The sequence below is a fragment of the Xiphias gladius genome, chromosome 1 (genome assembly GCF_016859285.1).
Source record: "Xiphias gladius isolate SHS-SW01 ecotype Sanya breed wild chromosome 1, ASM1685928v1, whole genome shotgun sequence".
Lineage (NCBI taxonomy): Eukaryota > Metazoa > Chordata > Actinopteri > Istiophoriformes > Xiphiidae > Xiphias > Xiphias gladius.
Genome location: NC_053400.1, coordinates 16,089,540 through 16,100,945, shown reverse-complemented (window position 1 = coordinate 16,100,945; position 11,406 = coordinate 16,089,540). Strand labels below are relative to the sequence as shown.

At 37.8% G+C, this 11,406-nt stretch overlaps 1 protein-coding gene across 1 annotated transcript in view; it reads right to left on the bottom strand.

Moving 5' to 3' along the window:
* Positions 1–3,531: 3,531 nt before the first annotated feature.
* Positions 3,532–11,406, bottom strand: part of LOC120789161 (CUB and sushi domain-containing protein 1-like) — a 298,034-nt gene continuing 290,159 nt past the window's right edge. Inside the window, exons 71-74 of the mRNA XM_040125711.1 lie at positions 10,864–10,951; positions 10,425–10,551; positions 7,641–7,703; positions 3,532–5,092 (exon numbers count right to left, since the gene is read on the bottom strand). Coding sequence (XP_039981645.1) covers positions 4,933–5,092; positions 7,641–7,703; positions 10,425–10,551; positions 10,864–10,951 — 438 coding nt within the window. The 3' untranslated portion in view covers positions 3,532–4,932. The remainder of the gene's footprint in view (positions 5,093–7,640; positions 7,704–10,424; positions 10,552–10,863; positions 10,952–11,406) is intronic.

The window sequence follows — 11,406 nt, the reverse complement described above, 5'->3', positions numbered from 1 at the left end:
GCTGCGCTTTACTGAGTGCATTTTTCTAGTTATATATTAAATAAGAAAATGTAATATTTCATCTGGTTAGTAATTCTAATAATCCAGGGTTTCGTTCTCACTTCAACTTTCTCTGCACCTCCACCTTGACTCACCATATACGGCAATAGTCTTTCTAAAAGAGTCCAGAGAGAATCAAGGAAATGAAATGTAAAGATATACTTCCACCCAGAAAACCAACTAATCTTCAAATCAATACACTTTGCACTAGTACACTGGCAAACTTTTGCATAAACATAAACGAATACTTAACTGACTCAGACGCTATCTATATTTGAATGGGCTACGACTATACACAGGAAAAAACCGTGAGTGAAAACAGCTACTGACAAAAACAGGCATCAAAGTGGCAGATGACATCTGACACTACACAGCTGGGTACTGAGGGAAACATTGAAGGGTTACTGGGGGGAAAGTCAAACTCTCTTTCTTAAAATGAAAGTTTTTCTGTGCAGGCAGTCATATAATTGAGCTCATCTCGCATCCTTAAGAGAAACATTGTATATCCATTTACACATGTACATTTTAGAGCTCTGCTGTGAGCTTGAGATCTTATTATGACCTATATGTCATAACCTGCACAAAGGTTCTGCACAAATATTTGCTTTGTATTTTATTGAGTTTCTGTGGGTACGCAAGATCTGAAATCTAACCTCTTTCAGAAACTCTCTGATCTTTACATACCAGAATACGCAGGAGTCTAGATTTTTTTATTCGGGCACACTAGGAGATCAGATCTATGTCATTAATTGTTAAAAATTTGACTTTTTATTGTGCTTATGTAAACCTTGCAGCCTCTAATTTTCAGGGTCTATTATGCACTCTTGACTCCATAGGAAATCTCAGCTGAATTAATTAAATCAATTAAAATAGAGGCACTGGGTGCACTCCAGCAATAAAAAAAGAGGAGGCACGCAATCCTGTGAGACGACACTCTATTGTTGTTTAAAGATGTTCATGCCTGTGAAGGGATTTTGAATGTGAGTCTTCTCTCTTGTCGCACTCTTTAACTAATGCCAGTATTTTAGCGACTACTACAGACTTCTGCATATCTGGGGTATGTGATTGTGGCTGTCTGACCTCAACCCCAAAGCAAAGACTGTGAATGTCAGACTGACAGTGGATATTATAATACCAACAATATCCTGTTGTCATGCTTCCAAACATAATCACCATTGTTTTTTTTTTTTAGGACATTTCATTTGCAGCATTCAGGTCTGGGGTAGAGTCATTTTCAATTAAATGAGCTGAAAATAAAAATAGAAACTGCAATTTACTTGTTAATTCATTCTTGCTTATTTCAAAATAGGTGGATGTGAGAACTTTCTCATGCCAAATGTTTTTTCAGTATTTGAGCTTTCAGGAAAATCCACTCTCTGATTTCAGTGAATTGAGTCTTGGCCTGGAGAATAACACTGTAATATAACACGTATTTCATGGAAAAAATAATAATTTTATCAGTTGGACATTTTCATTATCTGACTATCATACATTCTACTCGCCATTTGATATTGTATGTGTAAATGAATGGACGTGTGATTTATTGTTTGTGAGTATATGACAGTACGATGGACAGGTTTAATGACTGAAAACATGAGAACCATAAAGGAAAATTCAATTGGACAATAAAAATCATGCAGGTAAAGCAAATGCCTTAAGTGTAAACCTAATGCCAGAATGTTTTGCATGGAGTGTGAAACAAACAGGAAACAGGCCTGAAGACAGTGAAAGACACACACTGAAAGCAGTTACATCTGTGATCGAAACCAAGTACAGCATCTTTCGAAAAATAAAAATATTTTGAGAGAACACTGCGAGAAATAACAAGCTTGGCAAGTGATTTGGAACAAGTGAATTATCTTGGATCCTGCAGACTCACGGTGTTAGTGTGACATTTTGACTCAAAATACCAGGAAATAGGCGGAAAGAGAGGTCGCACTCGCTAAGCTTGTGTATTTGTTGCAGTGAGGTTCCAGCATTGATAAGCAGGATGTAACTCACTCTCTGCACACGAGGTATTTCTCAAACAATCGAGGGGCTCCGGGGGCAATAAGCGTCGACAACAATAATTGTGCATGTTGTCTTCATACTGTTTCTGTTTGTCCTCTGCCTTAAATGACCAGTTCTCAAACAGATCACGCATCCGCTATGTACTCTTTAAAAAGGTGTGTTGAAATACGATTATGTGCATCATATATGCAAAATGTGTTGAAAGATGATGCATGATAATGTGAGTAGTAAGGAACATTTACAACACATCTTTTTAAAGAGTTAGAGAAACAGTCACATGTTGTTTCTGAAAACCTATACTGTCTGCTACTACAAGTCATTCGCTGAGAAAAATGAGTCCACATACAGATACTATTTCATCTTTGTGTAAAATCTCTCAAACCGTGTACTATTTAGGTTATCATAGGAGTGACGTATCTCAGAAAATAAAACCAGCAGTGTGGTACCTGTTGGGAGCCACACTGCATATTATTGATGTGAGCTGTTTTGTATATTTCTTCCACATATTATAGTTATAGCAACATTCAGTATGAGCTTTCAGAAACAGCCAGAATGTGGCGCCATAATGTGACACTAGAAGCTCAGAGGTCCACAGGTAAACTGATCCCAACTTTCTGGTTGGCTAACATGTTGTCATGGCAACAAAACAAACAGCGGTATAGCATGTGGTCACACCTTCTGCTAACAGGGAGTGTGAAATATAAATGTGTATATACAAACACTCTGTAACCCTGTATTTATTCATGTTGTCATCTTTTTAAAGATAGAAGTTTTTGAATAAAATTCTCTTTTTTGAATGACTCATTTTTCAAACCCACTTCAGACCCAAAAATTATTCATTTTTTCATAACCCAGTCAGAAAAACACACTAGTGCAAAATTTGTGCGGTTTAAGAGTTTATATAAAGTTTATATTTTGGGGTCCCCAGCAGCAGTGGTTTGGGAAGTCCCAGGGGGCCACTGGGTTTCTAAACATAGAGTCTGTTCATCAATATCTTCACTGAAGAAAAATGCCAGAAGAGACAACTGGAGACAACTATTTGTCTCTGTTTCCATAGCAACCTGTCCTTGTCTCTTTTTTTCCAGCATGACTGACAGAGGTGTCTATCTGTCCATTCGTCTGTGTCCGTCTGTCTAATTTCTGTCAGTCAACCAGTCTGTCTGTAAATCTGTTCATCTGTTTCTGATTTCTGATTTTGAAGCTGGAGAGTATACTGTAGAAAAAAAAAAATCAGTCATCACTTGACTGACTGATAATCCCGACCAGAGTTACGAGAAGACAAATCATTTTCCTGGATCTGGCCACAGCTGATTGCAGCAGTCGAAGATCTTGTCAGCTTATTGTCTCCAGGCTTCCACACAGAATCCTGGCTAGTCCAAGAACAAGAATCGGTTGTCTGACTCTTTGTGTTAGACAGGCCTCTGGAAACCAGTCCATTGTGTTTACCAGCCTGGCAACTCAAATGTCTGGTTTTCTGGTTCAGCACAGTCTGCCTAGTGCTAATGTAGAATATTGTGTATTTGACTAATTTTTAGTCTGTAGTAGCACTATAGAATATGTTAAAATGTCCAAAACTCATCTAGAACTAGTTCACAAGTTCTAGTACTATACCTGGGCAAAATAGCATTTGCAAATGCTTGATTTGGTATGTTTTAGCCTAAATGTTGCCAAAGACTGTAGGTAGACAGTGTCATAAAAGGCAATACAGCAAGTGGCAGAAGGTAAAGACAATCACAGTAACCTATTTGAAAAGCCATGATTAATTGACAACTCAACGTACCTAACTCTGTGATTGTCCTGCTATATTAAACCTAACCCATTCATTCCAACTAGGCTAAAACTACTCAAACTTATCTGCAAATGTTATTTGTACCTGGTGTATTCCAATAGTCCACCACTCCTAGTACTAATTAAATATTAGTATCCAGTAGTGGATGATAGTATCCTTTTCTTTAAAGGATTTGGTGTGATGGAACTTGTCACTGCAATGACTGAATTCGGTTGTCAGCTTTGCAGCAGCCTGTATAATCATATCAGATTCCATTAAAACGGACTGTGTAAGCTGTCATTACATCAGAGAGTCCAGTCCTGTCAAGTCCAGCATGATGGAAGTCCAGTAGGAGGTTTTGGAACCAGTGATGGTTTTTGTGTTGACATATAGGAATTGTCCAATTACGATTCAATGTCTGAAGGGGGCTGAGGGGTGGAATAGCATATGTTCTTCCCCTGAAGGTAGAACCTCACATTGGTCAAACTCATATCTGGCCTACAGCAGGGGGAGTTGGTAAGCCTATACTACTGTGCAAATTCTGCCTGAGGGTATGGGGTTAGGTTGAAAGTAAACCACTGTTCAGGTTTCAGTGAGGGCATTCGAGAGCTGTATGACACAGGTCATACAAAAGCCCTTTCCATAAAGAGGTTGGGTCAAATTTCAGTCAGCTGACACGGGACGAGCACTGTTCAATTTGGTTGTCGTCATGGAGGAAGTTCAACTAATTGTACCGTCTTTCATTGTGTTTTTCCTTGATGTTTGAATTGCAACAGTGCTTTAGAAGAATTCTGCCCCCAGCATTGATTCCCTGAACAACAGACTTCATCTTACTTGAGGATGTCATTGTCTACTCCCTTGGTTATTGGTTCCAACTTATTTAGCTCTTTCAGACTCTAGGGAGAGGTGGATCATACTGTTATTCAGGTAAAAGGTGGAGCAGAACTGCATTATTATGCTTATTAAGCTGGCAGAGGACAAGTATGCTACAACACAGACTGCTCGCGGTGACGTGTCCAAATCATAAGTTTGTTCTTTTTTGTTTGGTTAAACCCCACCGCAGACTGCAACATGGAAGTTGGACTGAACCACCATTTAATGGCGGGTTTGCTGGACTATACCACAGTGCAGACTGTATTGAGTGTGGTATCGAATCGAACTGCCTTTGCCTCAGTGGGCTTCATGTTGGTGTCATACATTGGGTTTTCAAATGATGCCTGACCGTTGGAGCTCTCATGGCCGACATAGCCATTGAACTGGACCTTGGGACGTGTCCTGAAAAACAGGAAGAGAAGGAGGTAACACTGTGTTAATGACAGAAGAATTGTTTCAAAAAGATATCATAGCAAAATCGCATTCAATGTTTGGAAACATAAATCTCAACCAATCGTGCGTAGGCCTCTGAGACAAAATGTCACAAGTAAAAAATGCAATCATTTTAGGAAAGCAAAGTTAAGTTGCCCAGATTTGCTGATGTTTTAATATACAATATGTATGAACAGTCACCAAGGACACAGTGAAAAAATGACAAGGTTAGCCAAGCTTGTCTTGCAGTGACAGTACCTACACCGTAATCTTATATCTGCAGTGAGTGATATTTCTAATTGCCTCATTGTCAAGTAAATTGTCTCTTTTAGTGCTGAGCCCAGTGAGAATTAACAAAGAAGTCTGCAGTTCCATGCAGCTTTTAGATCAATGCTTTGGTCTTCCGTCACATAGACTGTACGGTTGAGTCTCACAGCTCTCACCAGCTCTAAAATATTAAATCACAGGCAGTCAACTCCAACAAAAAAGCTCTAATCCTCCAGGTGTATGGTACTTGCTTAGCACAAAACAGCAATGAGCCCTAGTGAATCAGTGATTGATGAAAAAAGGAGTCGATGATTCAAAGCAGAGCCAAAAGGCCAAGGCACATTACATAACATTTGTCATGTGGCCAGAAACTTGACTCTAATGGGATGCTCGTGTTGCTCTGCATCTGCTGGATTTCGTATGCTTCTGTGAGTTTGTTTTGGAGCCTTTGTGCCCCCAAGTATTCAAAAAACACTTAACGAAACTGTAAGAGAAAATATTTCAACTGACTGCAAGATAGACCAATGTATTTGAAGTAATTGAAAATGTGATTGTGAAGAACTACTGGACAGTACAATGTCCTAGTACTCATGCATGAGAGAAAACTGCATGTAATTATAAGGGTATAGATTAACAATTAAGAATATTGGCTATATTTGTCATTGGTTCATTAACAAATTCCAAAACCAATGTTTAATCAAAAAAGTACACTTAAAATACCCTTCCATGTCCTGTAAACTGTCAGCTTGTTAATCATGCTGATCTGAAGCTTTACCCTTGAGATTAAAGGTGCAAAGTTAGCAAGAGCAAATTTCTGTTCAAAAAAAAAAAAAAATCCTACAAATTGCTTTAAAAATGACGGCAGGAGTGAGGACATGAACCATAACAACTGCCTACTTCAGTGGTTCAGCTGCCCAGTGCCTATTTGCTGCTGCGAGTTTGTCTGCATGCATGATACCTGTTATCATCCTGCAAATGGTTTCCAATGGTTTTAGTTCAAAAGAATACTTTATATTATTACTCAATATGCCTGCATAAGGATTTTAAGAAACGTACTGCAGGGGTTCAAACGGATACACATTGAAATATGACTACCCCCTCCTAATTTGTCTGTTTGTCGCAGATTACATTTTTGGATAATCAGGCCCTATAATCCAGTTAGATATAATCACTTACTCTCAAACCCTGTGGAACTATTAGTAGGGAGGAGAGCTGCAGCTGAAACGCTGCTTGACTCTGACCTCATTAAGAGAGCGTGTGTGTGTGTGTGTGTGTGTGTGTGTGTTTGTGCGTGCGTGCAATGGTAGAAAATCCAACCCTGGGGAACCACTAAGCCTACCCTACATGCTCAACCCATTACTTTACAAAATGCACACACATCAAAAACACAGCAGACCTCCTTGCATGGCAGTAGTTCAAATCACTGCAGTAGTTTCTGGTTGTGGCTGTAGGTGCAATTGTTTAATTTTGCTGGTAGAATAATTGCTCTGACAGTATTATAGATACCGTGCAGATGTATGGGCCAAAGCAGGAAAAAAACTGGTGTACACACTCACACCTTGCTTTTAGTTTCTCATTAAAGCTACTACATCGTTATGTGATAAATAATTTCCCTTTCTGCTGGTTTGCCATTATGTTGGGCTACACATTGTTATGTTAGCAAAATTAGCTTTACCATACACCTACTGTTAAGTCAAGATGACAGTAACAGTTGGAAATGATAAAAAATGAACAGCAAAGAGAAGTATATAAATCACTTGCTTTGATTGGACCAGTTTACAGCAGGTCAGATATTTGTTCTTGATGGCATCATGCTGACAGAGAGGTGACAATGAGATCAAAGACAAAATAAAATGTCCTCCGTCTATCTTTTAATGATTGCTGTTATGACACAGTAGGGCTGCACTGCTTTTGAATAAAATCAAAACGATATTGTCATTTTTTCCCTGAGTACAAATGTCAACCCAGTTACTTTTAGCTGATATAAGTTTTCTCCTTGTGCCGTGTACCACAAAATTAATATTAACTTTAGTGTACAAGTTTTAGTTTTTATTTACGTTGATAAAAATTCCATTTCAGATCAGAAAATCAGAATTTCATAATTTTTTCAATTGTGCAGCCTTACTAAACAGAATGAGAAAAATCTAAAAATTAAAAATTAAAAGAAATGAACAGTTTGACGGAGGATGTGGCGGCGGGCGGAGGTCTGGTTGCTGTTTCAAACCAGATGAATGACAAGTGTCAGTCTTACCTGCCGCCAGGCCCCCAGGTGTCTTTTGGTCTCTCATTGTCATCTGTCTCAGCAGACAATGTCCTGCATACAACCATCAGCTTTAATATACATCAACTAGCACTAGCATTGCACACTGCTAACTGGCAAGCAGGCTGTGTATCAAAGTGTAAAGTAATCTAATGAGAGAGTTACTAGTCTACTAGCCTCATCAGCGATCATACATTATGTATACTATGATAAGTGTGCTGTCAGTATCTTGTGTAAGTCTGCATGGCCCTGTACACAGCAGTCACCATCCTAGCAATAACAGGATTTACCATACTATCTAGTTAGCACATAGCAAAGCACATTACCAACTGGCTGTGTTTTCTCAATAACATCAATAGGTCAGGACACTAAAAGGCTCACTAGATATAGAGTACTGTAGCATACAGGTGCCATAAATAACAAGCCACCGGATTAACCTGTAATAATGACTATTGTAAGAAGAGTAAGATGACTCTGTAAACTTTGAAAACTTTTAAGTGATAGTGAAGTGCAGAACTCAGAACATGAAGAATCTTAAACAAGTCTTAAACAGGAAACATTAGTGATGACATTTTAACCTCAATATAATTCTGAATTATCTCACATCTTAAGGCTTTTTAAATCTTTTGTGAACTTTCTAGGAACAATAATTAATATCTAAGGTCAAACAGATTAAACCTTCAGGGTGTGTTTGGGGTTTTAGAGCTATAATTGAGTTTTCAAATTTCTGTAAACCAGTGTGTTCTTCCAAAAAACTTATATCTGGTCCACTCAGTATATATTTCTATTGTGTTTTAGGATGACAATAAGTTTTGGTCATGTAAATGTGATCTGTATAGGAGGTACTCATCCAGTCAAGCATGGATTAAACAAACAAAATTTTCAAGATTTTGAACAACTATAGGGATCACAAGATTACATCTAACTGTACAAATACTGTCCTTTACAGAACTACGGTGCATTATCATTCACACTGTAGATGAAATGATCACATAGATTTTACTGTCTTCTTGAAAAGTGAGAATATCTGCCCTGGACTACTGCATAAAGACTGATGTATATTTGACTTTTTACTCTGTACCTGGACCGTTTTCTTGTAATGTAGGTGAACTGGCCTGGCCCATAAAGAAACTGCCAGGGTGTCACGGCTGGGAGGTGCAATACAACTCCACCTGCTGACAATTTATCCTACTTACTTGTGCGTGCTTCCCCGAGGCTGCGTCTGCACCTCTGCTTAGCAAAAATAAGTCTATAGGCAAGCACCCCTGCATTTGCACCTTCATTAAATTAGAGCGATGTGTCTCAAAATATAAAAGGGCATGATATGCTTTGTAGAAGGAAAAGGTGAAAAGGATAACAGTGTATTGTCTAAGATTACAATATTGCGTTAGTTCTTTGTATAGTGTACCAAATGTCCTTAGTGTAACATATGCTTACGTTCAAAGAATGTTAGAATAATCCAGCGTAAAACATGCAAACTGTTTAAAAACGGCTATTTCTGCATGTATTTTGCATTAATGGGCGTTTTTTGTTGTGTTGTGGTTGATTCGTCTTCTCTTTGAGGATAACAAAAAAGCCACATAAACCTATCACCTCAAAATACCTCAAGTGTAGCTACAACTGATAGGAGAAAATGTTCTGCTGTCTAAAACATAAATAATAAAGTGCGCATCAGTGTTCATATTTATCAAGCATCTCAGAATCCCTCAGAGGAATTGTGCTGTATGTTTGAAAAAGTTATACAATTATTTTTCCTTCAAATTGGGACTTAGAAGTTATTTAGTAAGCTTTGGACACTGACTCTCAGTAAGATTTTCTTTTAATTGATGCTTTCAGGTCCAATAACTGCCATTGCGTTTGTAAGACCTCTGTTGTAGATGTATTTCCTTGTTGTCAGTTAAAAAGTAAATGACAGGAACATGTTATGGAGTTATGCAGATAGGGCCTTACATCCCAAACAAAATAAATCACAAGGCGTTTTAATCTAATAAATATCTTTGAAGTTTGTTTTGTTTTTAATTCAGTCACCACCTACTGTAAACCCCTAAATGACTAGAGCAGCTCTATAGTTCTCCAAAGTTAAAGTTCATACAGCTGATAAAATATTTTTACCCCGAAGCTTAAAAGCAGGACAAAATATGACACTGAAAACTTATTAGGACTACTCTCTCACACTGAGAAGCTTGATAAATACAGACTAATATTTTGGTGTCAAACCCTCAGAATTAAAGGTCCCACCATTTCCACTCACATTTAACAAAAGGTAGATAAAGTTTGCAGTAATAAGACTTTCATGAACAGGAGCCTTAAGAGACCATAATGAAACGCAACCCAATGAAAATATTTTAAATAAGTCACAGTGTGTGTTTCAGTGAAATGTGTAAAATAAATTACTGAATTAGACAAAGCGAATGGTGGTGCAATGAAAAAAAAGAAAATTACACATTCAAAGAAGTCCCTCAAATGCACTGAAAATCATTGTCACATAAGCAAATAATTCAAGGTGGATATTTTCTTATATTTCTTCATCAGCGGAACCCGTTAAAGATGATCAAGATGTTGTTTATGTGTGTTATTTTTACATTTTACCTTACTATACTTACTATACATTATTTACTTCGATTACTTTGAATGAGGGCATCAAACCTGACATTTTTATTTTTTTTATTTATTTTTTTTTTTATAGCAGACAAAGCCAGAACGAAAAACAGCTGTTTTGTATTCTACTCTGCTGGTTGTCTTCTCTGATGGATTTAGGTCGAGGATATAGCCTACCTGTGCTTATAGAGGTAGAAGGCAAATCCAGACAGGATGAGGGCAAAGAAAGGAACTAAGATGGCTGCTGCAACAGAGCTGCTGTTTGTATAGGGGTTAGGTGGGTCCATTGCAATGGTTACAAGACCTGGGGATACAGACACAGAAAAAACCCACAAATGCATGAATACAGATACATAAACACCCTTTTGCGCATGTGTAATAGATTCTTTTTGCATTCATTCATTCTGTATACTTGAGCTCTGCTTCACATGTTTACTCAGTCTGAAATTCAAATTTATTTTACACTACACAGATAAAAAAAAACTTTTTCAGTGTTTCTTCAGTTTGACCGAATATTGCTTCCACAATGTTCCTCTTTCAGTATGTTTTACAGGAACATAGAGTCTGTATCGCTCGTTGTGGCCGGCATCGGTGCTGGTGTTACAGACAGACCTACCTTGCCTCGTCAGATGGAACTTGCCAAAGTCTTTACTGTGAATATGCCCCTGGTAAACAAAAGTCTTCTGGTCTGATTCTGCTGTAACCTAAAAAACAAAACAGAGTTGAATATGAGCACTTTGCACAGACGGTGGGATATATTACATATGTTTCTCTATCTAGGAAGTTCTTTCTTATGTCACCATGAACACAGTGCAGCATTTTAAACAAAGTGTCAAAAAGTGGCTTATGGATCACAAATTGGATGTATGAGACAGGTGTGGTTATAGGGTGAAAATATTTAAATAACCGACAGGTAGATATGTATTTATCTTTCTTTACAGTTGACTACAGATGGATGACAACATCAAGCTAACAGTAATCAGCTTAATGTTGTCATGCTTAGGATTTACAAGTTCTTAGTAAGAAGTGGGTTCAGCTCTTAGTCAGCAAATGTTATTTATGTATAAAGTAATGGGTTTTTTTAATAATCGAAATGCATTCACTTCGTAAACTCAATAAACAATTATTTTACATTATGCCGTATACAATTGAGTGCCAG